This window comes from Lipophrys pholis (genome assembly GCF_963383615.2).
Source record: "Lipophrys pholis genome assembly, chromosome: 9".
Lineage (NCBI taxonomy): Eukaryota > Metazoa > Chordata > Actinopteri > Blenniiformes > Blenniidae > Lipophrys > Lipophrys pholis.
Window position 1 is genome coordinate 32,099,041 of NC_137639.1, and position 14,849 is coordinate 32,113,889.

Below are 14,849 nucleotides of genomic sequence, written 5' to 3' on the forward strand. Positions count from 1 at the left end.
ATCAAGCCAAGTAACGCAGAGGATTAAAATACACAATTTGTTTGAATGCAACTTCACTTTACGTTTCCATTTAGGCAGAGTCAACATGAGGACGTCGTTATCATGTGTTTGCAATACAAAAACAGCGAGATGGAGAGATTAAATCACGACTATTATTATTATTATGATTGAAAATGTAAGGGTTGATATCGTGTTGAGAATAATAAAGAAATCAATCCCTCTAAAAAAATCCTCTGTCCCATTTGTCAAGATGTGGTTTCAATTCAGTCGGAGGCTTTTCTTGGCAGCGTTTGCAAGAACGTCGGTTTCCTCCCACAGTCTGAAGACGACACGTCTTTGTAGTTAAGTGGTAACTCTAAAATACCTGCAGGTGAAGCAGTGAATGTGTGTGACTGAGGGTTTGCCCGCTGATGGCCTGGTAACGGCCCAGGAGCCTGGTAACGCAGGATGAATCCTGCCTTCAACTATCGTCAGCTTGGATCAGCTCTGACTGGATTGTTTTTAGTTTTTATAAAAGAGTTGAACTGAATTGAATAGAATAAAACCATAACTTCTTCCTAAATATTTGACTGTATTTCGAGTGGATTAGTTTGATATGAATGACAGAGAATGTCTAAATAGTCATGTCAGATCAGGATAACGACGCTGGTTACTATTAGAAATAATTCAAAAAAAGTTTTCAGACGATCGAGAGATTTTTCTCTTAATACATTTAAACGGTTACAGATAATAAATGAAAATGTGTTTCTGTGCAACTCTTCAGTGTCTCTGTAGGTCACACTGTAAAAATGTAAGGCATGTCGGCCTCGGGGCGCCCCGCAGCCCCCCGCAGCCCCCCCAGCCCCCCGCAGCCCCCCCAGCCCCCCGCAGCCCCAGCTTGTCCACTGACAGACATTGTTCTGCTACGACCCATTACTGTAAAAGCTGCGACGCATTCTTCCTCTCTACAACACGAGTATCACCTGTTGCCTTTGGCAGGATTACGCACAACCGTTTCCAGCATTCCCATGTTTTGTAATTGTCTGTGTAGTCACCACCTCCCCCTCGTCTCAGCCAGCCATTACAAGATATCTGGAAGGCAATAAACCTGCATTCTTCCAATCAGGAACCTTCCACAGCACCACAACAGAGGCAGCGGCGGCAGCGTGGACCGGCTGCTCTTGTATGGGGGGGTTAGTGAGTAAGCACTGAGTCACGGAGCGGGAACAGAGAAGAGTACCTGTACGGCAACAACGCAGGCAGTCTTTAAAAGAAGCATAGTAATTTTCACTTTCCGTGCAGCGAGACGGCCGGCCCCCTCCGGCTCTTTAAATCACAGAGTGGCGTCACTGCTGGGGCAGGAAGATATGGCAAGTCACAATCAAACAAGTGAACACGCACGCACGCACGCACGCACGCACGCACGCACGCACGCACGCACACGCACACGCACACGCACACGCACACGCACACACACACACAGCAAAGTAAAGTACTCAAGTGGAAGTAATTTAAATGACAAAGACAAATTAATGAAAAGGCGCGGTCAAAAACAGAAAAAACAAAAAGGAAAATAAAAACAAAAAACTTCTTTTCTGGTCATCTCTGAAAATATCTCGAGTTAAAACACTTTCTGCTTTTTTACTTAAAGTAAGAGACGGAGGCTTATTAAATAATGTCACCTCAACTGAGAGACTCGGAATGTTTAAAAAATGTAAAACTATATTTGAACAACTAAATTTGAATCAAATTATTGTCTGAAATAGTTTGTCTGATTCTCAAATATTAATGTGCAACAATCCAAGAGAAAAGGTCCCACTGCCGACGTAGTCATTTACATTTTTTCGAGACACAAAGACGACACACACTCATCCAGGAACACACCGACGTGTTGTCCGTGCCCGTGAGGTGTCTTTGACTCCATGAGGAAAGCAGGCCAGACGGAAATGAGCCCTCTGTTATTTGGACTGAGTGTTGTCATTAATTCTGTCTGCATCAAACACAGCACATGTTATTTACACTAAAGACCACAATCTGGCTTTGAAGGACTGAGTGTGTGTGTGTGTGTGTGTGTGTGTGTGTGTGTGTGTGTGTGTGTGTGGAGGGGGTCCTCTTTCCTGCGTGGAAGGGAGTCTCCTGTAAAGTGGTACGAAGTGACTTGTGAGCATGGAGCAGCTTTGTTTTCTTCCTCTGTCTGCGCCCTTCTTTCCCTCTTCCTCTCCTCCGGCCCTCGCTGGGTTTTGTTGCGTCATGTTCGTTCTTGTTGCAACAAATCTGGATAACATAATTCTGGATGTTCACCTCACTGACAGAACAACAGATTCACGCTGTACCTTTACGTCACTTTAATTAGTGACTATATCCAAGTTATTAACATAATTAATAAATACTTTATTAAACCTTTATACACTCATTGATTTTCATTCATACTTATAAAGAATGATCATTTGGAGCTTGAAAATCTCACTGGATAAAAGCAAAAGCTTCTAAAAGCCACCACACATACAGTAGTGAATACAATGGAGATGCTTCATGTGTTCAGTGATTCTGTGAATTACATTTTTATTTTCATCTTTTGAAGTTGAATGCCTCCAATAGCAGTTACAAGTAGGAGGAAGATGCACATCGCCAAAGAGGCAAACAAGGTCAGAAATGTTTTACTGTTTCTTGAAATCTCCCTAAAGAGCGTCGTGTCATTTTGTATTCTGTGATGTACGACTGCAGGAGAAAGGTTTGTCTGGATATGTGGAAGTTACTGAATCAACGTTCCTGTAAATGACAACAAACCCTTTGAAAAGAAAGTCAGAACAAGAAAGTGGTTGAAATGAACATCTCCTGATCCATATTTGTGTTTGCTCAGTTTTCCCATAAAAAACAAAAAGGATTATTTAGTGACATTTAGTAGTAAATTCTTTTTTTATGTCCCGACGACAAATAAAGTGAAACAAACAAATCTGGATGATTTTTGCTGAAACTAAAAATCCCATTGAGTCATGCATGCTTAAGATATTTTTTCCAAAAAGTTAATTCAACAAAACAAAACAATAAAGTTCTCTGAACTTTGTAGTAAGTTATGAAGAGTGAAAGTAGCTTAAAAACACAGCAGACAGAAAACTGCTATTACAATGTATTTTCAAGATCATAGCGAAACGATTACATTTCCACCCTTCTCCAGACTGTCCTTGGCTGTAAATATTTAGCAGTTTGTAGGATTGAAACCACACCATCTCCACAAAGATCCAGTCTTTTCAGGAATGATGCTTATTTCTTTTCTCCGGCGTGTTTGGAAATCACACACTGGGGCCGCGAAGGCTTTGATGCTGCAGTTGTCATGAAACCGACGCGGCTCATAAATGGCCGTGGAAACTTTCAATTCAGCCGTGAAAAACACTCAAAGCTGGAACGGTCTGCGTTTCGTCTGCCCACTAGCACTTACAAGCTTTTACTGCTGCAGCAAGTGCATGTCTGGGAGGGCGGGCTGTGTTGGTTGGACTGCATGTTTCAGTCGGCCACTTTAAAGGCTCATCTTTTATTACTAAAAACAAGAATGCTTTTGTTGGTGCGTCAAATGGCTTTTGTGTGTGCCGAGGATGTGAAAGTAAAAACAAGAGTATTTTTAAGCTTTGATTTTAACACAAAATAAAGAATTACCAGCTTGGAAACTGACCGATTCCTTTCCTCTTAAAAAAACCAACTGGATGCAGCTCCATGTGAAGTCCAGCAAGTCTTATTGAAATTAAAACACGTGACCAGCAGAGCCAACAGATACAGCAAGAGAAACGTCTGCTTCTTGAGAATCATTGGGTTTTATCATAGACAAATCTCTTCCCTGCCTTCCATACGACGATGCTTGACAGTCATTAAAGATCAGAAACTAGAGAAAGTCCTCAGTGAAAAGGTTTTGGGGGGGGAAGCTCGTGTGAACGGGTTAGAACTGGTTTAGTTCAGTCAGATCTCAGGGTCTTGGTCGATAGTCACAGTGACGTGTGTTTCCTCAAGGTTGTCTTGTTGCTGGTCTCCACGGACTAACCGTGGTCTGGATTAAACTTCTCCGGTCCGGTCTAAACCGGTCTCATCTGGTGTGGACTAGCTTTGCTCGGTCAGGATTGTGGTTCTTGTGTTGTCACCGTGCTGACTGTTGTCATGGTGACATATTTGTTCCTGTTGTTCAGTGACGAAGGCAAACTGGTCTTGTCTGGTTTAAACTGGTCTGATCTGGATTAGACTGGCCTGATCTGGATTAGACTGGTCTGATCTGGATTAGACTGGATCGATATGGTGAAACTGCTCTGGCTTGTTATGAACTGGGATGGTTCCTTCAGGATTGTGGTTCTTGTGTTTTTCACGTTCCTGTTCTGTGCAGATGAATGTAATCTGGTAACATCTGGTTCAAACTGGTCTGTGATGATCCAAATGGGTAGAAATCAATTTCTTGGTTTCATAGAAACAATATTCAGAAGGAAATGTGAAGGTTTCTAGGCGATTGTTTCCAGGCTCCTACTCGCCTGTCTTGACAGGCCCTACAAAAGGTATTTGCAGGACTTGGTGACGGTGAGGGGCCGGTCCTGTTTGCGGTGCCATTAGATCAAGGCCAAGTGTCCTGACAATCAGTCACTAGACTCAAAGCACTGTCAACATGTTTGTGTCACAAAAATCCAGATGTTTTCCTCTTTTCTTTTTCTCTTTCAGCAACGGGAGTGGATGATACTCCTCACTAAACCGTAACATCAAGCTCACTTTTAAGAGACGTCCTTTTATTCTGGATCTTAACTTTAATCCTTTTAAATGCCATGTGTTCATGAATAAAAATAACAATCATTTGTTTTCTGTAATTCCTGGATATTTCCAAACCCTGGAAGTCACCAGATTCATTCTCAAGCCTTTTTTTGATCTGCTCTGAAACCCCCAACACTTGACTCAAGGTTCTTTTCCTCTGTCTGGCTCGCAGCAAGCTAATGTTTTCCAGGCGAGAATCAGTCGCTTATTCATCGTTCTTCCCCCCACTTTTTTTTTTTTTTTTTTTTTAAGTTCTCCAAAGGGACTTTTTTACCTGAGTCAGGATAAAGCTACAGTGGGTGAGCAGCAACACCGAGCTGAGGGTGCTCGCGGGCCTGAACCCGGAGGCTCGCCCGTTGGCACCGCTCGGCTCGACGGCGTTGCAAGCAAACATGGAGGAGTCAGAGGTATCGGATATACAGGAATGAATGATTAACTTCCAAAGTGCGCCCACGCCATAGACGGGATCCTACACGTCACTGACAGCCGTTGTTTTGTTGGCCGACATTATTTAGGGATTTTCACCAGGGCTCACAAAGGCATCGGGGCACATTCAGAATCGTGAACTCGAGAGCAGAGTTCAAGAAAATATACATATTTGAGTCGAATATAATGTACATACTTGACCCCGTCTCCTCATGTTTCACCGAAGGTGGAAAACAAAGCCAGTGTGATAACCACACCTCAGTAAGAAATCTAATGATCCGAATATAGAAACACTATTTTTACCTCGTCTAAGAAGAAAGGAAAGAGACCGAGACACAGACACTTACTCATGCTATGTGGAGGCGGGTATCGCGGCAGGCATGAATGCACACCAGATTGGTTTTCGTGGTTTATTAAGGGACACAAAACTATCAATTATAGTTTTACTAGAGTTATGATTATATCAAGAAAAGGTAATGAACTCTGCAGGTGTAATAACAGGTGAATCAACATGTCCTGTGCTGACGCTGTAGGGCGCAGGTCAGAGGCAAAGCGTGCTTTTTAAAGTTGGCTAATGGGAATTTTACTCATTGAAAAGAAAAAGCACGGGGTCAGTGGAGCTGGTTTCAACACATTGAACCTGTCAAATAAAGGATGATTTATAGAGGATGGCTCAGAGAGTGGCTGCTATAGTGGAACAGATGAATAACATGTTGGAAGGTGATTTCCCTGCAGAGCTGCAGAGTCGTGTTGTGCAGCCCTCTGGCGCCATCTAGAGGATACACTTCAGCATGATTTTTCCTAATGAATCTCCAGGAGAGCACTAGTAGTGTGTGAAGTTTGCACTTGGTCCCATTGCTCATGCACTTAGAAAAGTGGACCAAAACATGTAAACAAAGTGCAAGATGAATAGCTGGTGTGAAATGTGTGATTTATTCTCCAAACTCACTTACAGTGTTGTCAGATTAGCTAAATGCAGCTCATTTAGGCAGGAATTATTTTGCGGAGACTGAAAATGATGTCTTCTGAAGTCAATCCCTGTCTTTGGTTTGCCTCCAGCTCTTCTGTTTGTATTCAGATTTCTTTAGGACTTTAATGAAACCGCTCTGGGATTTGTTTGAGACCTTTTCAAATGGACTCAATTGTCTTTTTTGGTGTGCACAGCAGATGCAGACTTTCACAAATGAGAATGAGACTCCGCCCACCAGTCCAGCACTGAAACACTCATTTGTCACACCCCGTATCGACTCGCTCTCCCCACCCGCCTCATTGACAGAACTCAAGTGGGCTCGACTAAATCAGAAACGTCCCCTCGGTTTATTAGACGCCTTGAATCGTTTGTACAAACGGCAGGGGGGGGGGTGTCAGAACAAACCAATGTCAATATTGGACATATACAGAGCAAAGGTCCCTAAAACAAGGCCACAGTTCAATGGTAGCCCAATTCCTCTCACACAGTCATGTTAAAGAAAACGTGGGTGTAATATGCAAATCAGGCTGATAACAGTAAATGAAAATGTCCTGCACCTCCAATGCAGATGGGGCAATAAGAACCAAAGTTATACAACAAATGATGCCATAAAAGTGACAGAGTGGCCGAGACTCCGGGTCTGACGGAGTGTAAACACCACGGGTTTCAATGTGAGCAGCTTTATAGCACTGTAAACGGCTTTGTTGGGACAAGACGAGAAAAGAGACAATAAGTTTTAGTAGCAGGGCGTTTCCAAGATGCTGGAGATGAAAATACTGAATAAAAACCGAGGGGGGGGGGGGGGGTGACCCCAGATCTAAATGTAGGCTCTGGAGTCAGTGGTGGAAACACTCTCAGTTCGTGTGATGTACACGGGGAAAGTTTCAGAAATGCAGCTTAGACCAGGAAGGAGCTTGAACCAGAACCGGCCTGTGGCTCACATGTCCCTCTGCGGTTGTCCCTGTCTGTCCACCACACATTCTGAATTCAATGGGGATTAGTTCACATGACGTATGAACCACAAATGATTTACTTTTTCAAGGTATGTAGTTTGTGAGTATCTTTACTCATTCTAACTGCGTTAGCTGCTAAAGCTATCAAATATTAGCCCTGAAATCCATCTGCCAAATATATGTGTGTAATATATACAACGTGTTACCTGGTATATCCTGAAAGGGATGTATCTGAAGCCTCCGTCTTCAGTGGAATATTCCATCAGCTTCCTGTTCATTGCCCAGAACTGGTCAAACTTGTCTGGAACGACACAGAAATAGAGCGATAAGTGAAAAGAAGTAAAACTCCCCCTGTGACATGGACATTCTCAGTCAGTGAAAACATTCTGGAATTACAGTCACTCTCACATCAGTCTGAATGATCCCTGGACAATTTTACATTTTTACAATTCAGTGATGAAAGATTAGAATGAAAAGCTTATCTTTCACTTCACTAGAATCCGGTGTTTACTTCTACCTCAGGACAGTGACTATTGTTTTATTTTAGGTATTCCCCGAGAAATGAAGTGAGGCTCAGAGGTTATTTCAGTGAACATGGATGATGTCTGCGTGGTCATTGGATTAAAGCTGAGTAACGTGTGTGGAGCCTCGATAGAAAACATCAGCTTTCATTTATTTTCACTTGTTTATTTTTTCACTAATTTAATTTAAGACATCCTGTCACCACTAATCATTTCTGTTCTGTTTCTGGGTTAAAAAGATCCACAGGAAAATATTCAACAGAGGTCAAATTGTTCTGGATCCGAAGCCCAAGATAACATATTTTACACACCGAGTCAAGTTATCATCATTTTACAGTCATTGCAAGCTGAGCAAATAGAGAAGCTTGTTTGGTTTTATTTTCAGTATATTCTGTTATAATGAGCCAGACAAAATCTATAAGTTTTACTTTTTCTGTATCCTGGAATCAAATATTCTGAATGTGGAAGAAATGTGACAGTATTTTTCAGGCGTTTTATTGGGATTTGGATAAGATGGTGGTGCAATAAGCTGCACTCCTGTTTTAAAGCAAAAATATCAAAGGTTCAATTAGTATGGATGTGTGTGTGTGTCCTCTGAATGGATTCCCTGTGTCGATGTACGGAAGCCTACGATGTCCTTCAGGTTATTGAGTGACTCTAAAATAGCCTGCAGGTGTGAATGTGAGTGTTTCCTGTGGTACTGGACTGTCCACCTGTTCAGGACGTACTCTGCCACCGCTATGGTCGCCTGCCAGGTTTAGTTGGACGAGGCATCATAGAAGATGGATGGAGGACATAGAGGACAATCCCCAATGTGTAATCCCAGGAGGCGGCTCCAGCCAGAAACCTGCAGAACCTTTTATAAACCAGTGTGACAATCAGCCTCCTGACGGGGAGCCCCTCCAGGTGGCTGGACCAACCACTGCCAGAGGCAACCAGAGCGGAAAGGGCCAGACTCATGCCATGCGATGTGTTGTCATGATTTCAACTAAAATACCTGACCTCATCAGTGTTTTACTAAATGCTTTGCCAAAGAAGCAATGAACTATATTAAATTCAGGATGCACAAACCAGCATTTAAAAGCAACTCCTCAAATCCACCATCACCTCTGGAAGGAAGATACAGATTCTATCTTCTCCACGGGCAGGTTGTTCTAACGGCGAGGCTCCGGAGAGAAAAGCTACAGTCACCTTTAGTTTTCAACCTCAACCTGGTTAAGAACCCGTCCAAAGACCCAAGGCTGCTCACCGCCTCAGAGGACCAGCGCATCGGGACACGAACCACACACACTTTAGATACAAACACTGAACATAGAATGAATAACCAGCTGGAAATGTTGTTCAAGTATATCCAAGTACTTCAAATGAACATTTTTCTTTCATTTCATTTACACCCATGATATTCTGTTGGAAAGTTTAAAGCGGATCCAAACCACACAAATCTTTAAGAGGGTGAATACGTGGATGGAATTCTGTACCAGACGGGCTGAACATGACTGGGTCCTCCAACTTAAAGCAGGAGTGGCTGGACGGTTTCTTTAAACAAAAGGTCACATATATAGACTCAAACTCCTTCTTCCCTCCATCACACTCCTCCACAGGAGTCACACACTAATAACACATCTGCTGCTTTGATTACGCCTCGTTTTCCTATTTGTACATAAATACTTCTTTACCTCATTTTGTACTACATTTGTTTACATATTGTACTGGTTGTTTTACGGTTGTTGTTCTGTGTGGACAGCAGAGACAGAACGTCCTCCTGCAGGGTCACAGGACGTCTGAACCACCACTCAATTCTAGTAGTGAAGACAAACGTCTTCTACATTAGAAAACATTCTTACTGTTATATTTACATATATTATACTAACTATTCTTAATAAAGAAGGATAATTATTAAATATTGGAGAAGAGGTAGGATTTGATATTTTCACTTCTTTCTTACCCTTTTCAGGAATGTTAGATATATGAGGTGTGTGTGTGTGTGTGTGTGTTGATAAGTATGCATGGGTATACTTAAACAGAATTACATACTTTGCATAACTATATTTTCATAAGCTATAATTTAATTATTTATCATCATTCAATGGTGTATATATTTCTGGATCTGTGTGTGTGTGTGTGTGTGTGTGTAATTGGGGATATTGGTTATGTATATTTGATTGTACAAAATGTTTTAATGTTACATGCCTGAAATGACTGAATAAAAATAAATCAATAAATAAAGCTACTGTATAATGTTATTTACAACATTATGACGTAATCAATGTATTTGGTGAATGAAAACAAACATACATGAATGAGATTAGAGGCTTATAAAGTGACAGAATACGGTCGATCACTTGTCCAATAAAGATGTTGACTGTGTGAACAAGCTGGATCCCAAACATGAAACTGAACAGAGAAGCGAACCTGAAGCTCAAACAGCTGGGATGCAAAGAGAAGAGTGAAACTCTCATCACACCCGCCACATTCAACACACTCAGATAACTGAAAGTCCGACCTTTCACCTCTTCACGTCTTGTTTTTCTCCAAAAAGAAAGTTGGCGCTCTCTCTGTTTCTGCTCTCTTTTGGATGTGAAAGTTTTAACTTGAAGTTTCATCTCTCGGTTTCAAGAGATCAGCCAACTCCCTTCTTTCTGGATCCGTTAGAGTTTCACCTCAGCTCCGTTTATTGTCTGAACCTGCAGCAGCTCAGCCTGAAACACCTCAGAGCGTCGAATATGATCCTCCTGTCCCATGTCGGGTCTGAACGTCAGTAAAAGAGAGATCCTCAGCAGACGTAAACTGAATCTACACTGGAGAGTTTGACAGTGCGACAGGATGTACAGGACTTTATTTGTATCAGGCGTCGCTCCTGCGTTCTCCACTTCACAGTTAATCCCACTTCTTTCACAGTTTTGATCCTTTTCAAAGACGGACTGGATTGAGGCAGATTAACTGATTCATTGAAAATGCTGAATTTATAATAAAAATGAATCAACAATTGTAAAGATATTCGCAGCAATATTTAGAGTTTGATGTGGAAAATGTACATTATGTGAATGTCAAAGTAAAAAAAAATTCAATAATCAAAAGAACAGTTTCTTTGCTCTAATAGATTCAAAGAGAGGCGGAGGCCCGGGTCTCTGTGGTGGATCCGACTGACCTCCAGTGGCTCCAGGAATCTCTCACTACATGCTGGGATTTTCTCTTCCAGACCAACAAGTTGGACGTGTGTCCTCTTGGCTCAACACGTCCTCATACGTCACATGATTCCACACAACATCCTGTCTGCAGCTCCATCAGCCGGCAGCAGGAATTCAACCTGAGCTGGGAAAAGCTCCGATACCGACGTCAGACTGAAGGAAGAGTTGTGAGTGTGTGTGTGTGTGTGTGTGTGTGTGTGTGTGTGTGTGTGTGTGTGTGTGTGTGTGTGTGTGTGCCTGCATACGCACCAACTCAGCCATGTCAGCTCTTTACAAACATATGGAGAACACTTTGTGCTCCAGACACCAAAAAGAATCCAATAGTTTGCAACCAATCAAGTCAAATTTTGGTGCAACTTGCTGAAACCCAGAATGAATCTCCTCCACTTCTATTCACACGTCAAATAAAGAGATTGTTTCCAGTGACGTCCAGAGCTGAAGCTCTGTGAAGAAACACCATGATGCACCTGTAGGGAGGGACGAGATACCTCCAGTACAGTTCAACTGTAGACCTGTGTGTGTGTGTGTGTGTGTGTGTGTGTGTGTGTGTGTGTGTGTGTGTGTGTGTGTCCCACCGTTCTGCAGGCCCATCCACAGCTGCTTGTGGTCCTTCTTCTGCATGTCATTGACCACTTGGCTCTTGTGCTTCAGGGCGTCGGCCTCCTTGATGCTGGACATGAAGTGAGCCTCGATCACAGAGTTGGACGGGCAGTGGAGCAGGTCGCTCTCTGGGAAGCTCTGACACACAACCACAAACAAGATTATTATTGGAGGGGGATACTGAGGCCAAGGAAACTAAACATTTCACTTTTTAAATGTTTCATCACTTCAAAACTTGTTTTACTAAACATCCAAAGTCCCAGTAGGATTTTTCTTCACACATCTAGCAGACACACATCAACACTGTCAGTCGTTTGACTTCACATCTGTGGTTCTCCGGCCGTTCTATTCCAATATTTCAGCACTTCCTGTTCTCCACCATCTCCTGGCAGGAAGGATAAATGCTCCTATTTCTTCTGTGCGTCGCTCATTTCTTTCCTAATATCACAAAGGCTTCGGTCTGTTGGTGCCAGCAGAAGCGCAGAGCTCTAAAACTAAAGCCAGAGATTGACAGAAAACGCTGGGTGAAACAAACACCTGCAGTCTCCACCTGCACACACATGCATACTGGGTCTGACCTTAAAGTGCACCGTGATGCTCCAGGGTAAAACTGTATTAGAAGCATGGAGGTCAAAGAGAACCCCGATTGGATTGTGCCTGAGTCCAGGAAATGCAACGAGAAAACACAGGAACAGGTCATCAAGTTGATGCGATCAGATATTAATAATTACAAGACAACTGTCATGATAACACATCCTAAAGTGACATTTTAAAACCATTAAGGTGAATTATTAGTGAGCAGAAATCAGCAAACGTTGGTAACCTTTGGTGCGGATTGATTTACATGCAGGGAGCAGCAGAAACATTCATTGCCTGTTGCACTGCTGCCCCCTTGTGGTTGACATCAGTGCCTGCAGCCTGTTGACTTGTTTCTCTTGTGGTCAAAGTAAAAGAGTGAAGTTACTGAATCGAGGCACAGCAGCGTGAAAACCTTTGGCTCTCACTGTGAAATGTGTGTTTTAAAGATTGTGTGTGACTTTAGAGGGCAGCTCAACAAGGTTTACACACAGGAAGGACAATATTTAGTCCCATCACAGACATTTTAAGAGTCTGGAGATTTGAATTCTTCATTTATTCTTTAGTTAACGCCTTAATTCAACACTAAAAACATGTCTGACTGCTTGAAAGCAAGAGTGTAAGACCTTTTAGTGGTAATTAACTGTCTCAGCAAGCTTTAATGCAACTTAGGATAAGATCAATTAAACTAGATAAAATGCCCTCACCATTTGAGGGGCGTCCCTTCGTACTCGAACCACATCTCCTCCACATCCTCGGCTCTCATCACTTTCAGGAAGTGTTTCTTCACCTTGTCTGTCACCAGAGTCAGGTAGCTCACTCTGGGCAGCAGCAGCTGACCAACACAAGGGGAGAGGGAAGAACACAGCGCCGTTACTCTGTACTCTAGTCCCACAGACTGAATTATGTGCAGTTCATTTCACCCATATCTAATTCATGTCACATAAAGCCGACAGTAACCACAGTGCTGGTGAATTGCTTATCAACATTTCCATTTCATTCACACAGTTAATAGTCATTCTCTCTGATCGTGAGTCTCTAGTTTGACCAGGTCACCCATTTGAAAGAAAGCCTGTCCTTGATTCATCTCTGATGATATCTGTCGGAAACGCTTGTATTGTAGGATTTAATTTACTAAGAATTGTGGAGAAAATCCTCAAACATTTGTCTTGAAAAAGTGATATTTACAGTTGTATTCAGGCTTTATTTAGCCAAGTAGTTTTCAAAGCGACGCAGTGGTTAGCGCTCTCGCCTCACAGTAACAAGGTCATGGGTTCAAATACCAGCCAGGGCCTGTCGGTGTGGAGCTTGCATATTCTCCCTCTCTGTGTGTGTGTGTGTGTGTGTGTGTGTGTGTGTGTGTGTGTGTGTGTGTGTGTGTGTGTGTGTGTGTGTGTGTGTGTGTGTGCGTGTGTGTGTGTGCAGTGTGATGGATGGGCAACTGGTGATCGGCTCCAGTGGCCCTAAACAGGATAAAAGATCGATGCATGTTACTGTAGTTTAAACTAATTACTGCACTGTACTACGTCATAATAGCGTGTACTCTAAAACTACAGTCCCATAGAGTGTAAATCAAACACGGTTGCTCAATCTTAGAGATGTGGCGGCGTGTGGCACGCAGAGTACGGTATGCTTCCTCCAGGCTTCTGCAGCCAGGTGGGCTGAACTCACGTAGTAGGGCTCGGCCTCCCGCTCCGTCACCTCGTCCTGGTTCAGGGTGAAGCAGGTGGGGATCCGACCGAACCACACGTCTCTCAACACGTCCTTGTCATCTGCCATGCTGCTTCTGCTCCCAGTGAAACATAAAGGAGAAATCCCCCAAGACACAGGCGTCCCGATCCCCGAGCAGAGCGCTGTCAACGACAGGAGGAGCAGGGACGAACTTTCAGCCTCTCACCTGAGCACGAGCTGCCCACACCTGAGCACGAGCAGCTCACACACAGGTGGGGCGAGGAGCAGCAGGTACCGTCAGTGTAGTTATTACTGAGTTAGAGTCCAGTAAGAGGAAGCGACTCACCTGGTGGAACTCCAAAGTAACTCAAACTGCGCAGCTGTAAAGCAGAAACTGACGTTAGCTCGGAGGCTAACTGAGCTAACTCAGCCTGGTTAAGAGTGTTTACGGTGATCAAACCAGCTCCGGTCCGGGCCGCTTCCGGTGCCGTCCACGGTCGGAAGAGACTTTCGTACCGGAAACACTCGGTGATCGGTAAGAAAAGCCTTTACTTCGTGTCGATGTGGGGTTTCGAGCTTGAATGGGGAGAGGGCCGAGCTGTCGGTGTTGTCATTCCGCCGCTGTCACCGGAAAAACAGCTGAAACGGAGCGGCGAGACAGTGACCCCTGGCGGCGGCGCTCAGCACTGCAACATCCGCACAGAGAGCTCCTGGGGTCTTTTCTTTAAATTTCTTCATTTTCATAACTGCGTTTCTGTTTTCGTGTAAATTTAAAATGCAACATAATCTCAGACGTAGCAGACATCACTGTGGACAGTAGAGTTTTTTTAAATTTTTTGTGAAGACTCAGGTTTACTCCCAAGTCTTCACACTTACATGCGAGGCGAGGCCTACTTTTCTAGCACCATTCACAAAGAAGGCATAAAAAGGAGAAAATCTATTGTTTATTGGAAAACCTTAGCAGATAATAGTATTTTAATTCCTGATTTAAAAGAAGTGAGTGTGTCAACAGTCTTAAGATGTTCAGGAAGTTTGTTCCACAGGTGAGGAGCGTCTGAACTAAATGCTGCTTTACATTGTTTGCTTCTGACTTTGGGAACATTTAATAAACCTCTTCTTGAGGACCTTTGGGGGTCTGGATGTTTCATATCCTACCAGTAAATCTGAGATGTATTTAGGCCTTTTAAGA

At 43.2% G+C, this 14,849-nt stretch overlaps 1 protein-coding gene across 2 annotated transcripts in view; it reads right to left on the minus strand.

The window, feature by feature from the left end:
- The window catches only part of atg5 (ATG5 autophagy related 5 homolog), a 33,053-nt gene extending 18,757 nt beyond the window's left edge, over positions 1 to 14,296 (minus strand). The window contains exons 1-7 of one of the 2 annotated variants that reach the window (XM_080471797.1): positions 14,213 to 14,296; positions 14,007 to 14,040; positions 13,661 to 13,842; positions 12,697 to 12,824; positions 11,992 to 12,070; positions 11,389 to 11,551; positions 7,311 to 7,405 (exon numbers count right to left, since the gene is read on the minus strand). In XM_080471797.1, the coding sequence (XP_080327923.1) occupies positions 7,311 to 7,405; positions 11,389 to 11,551; positions 11,992 to 12,070; positions 12,697 to 12,824; positions 13,661 to 13,768 (573 nt within the window). In that variant the 5' untranslated portion in view covers positions 13,769 to 13,842; positions 14,007 to 14,040; positions 14,213 to 14,296. The other variant, XM_080471798.1, reaches the window with a different exon arrangement.
- Positions 14,297 to 14,849: the final 553 nt, after the last annotated feature.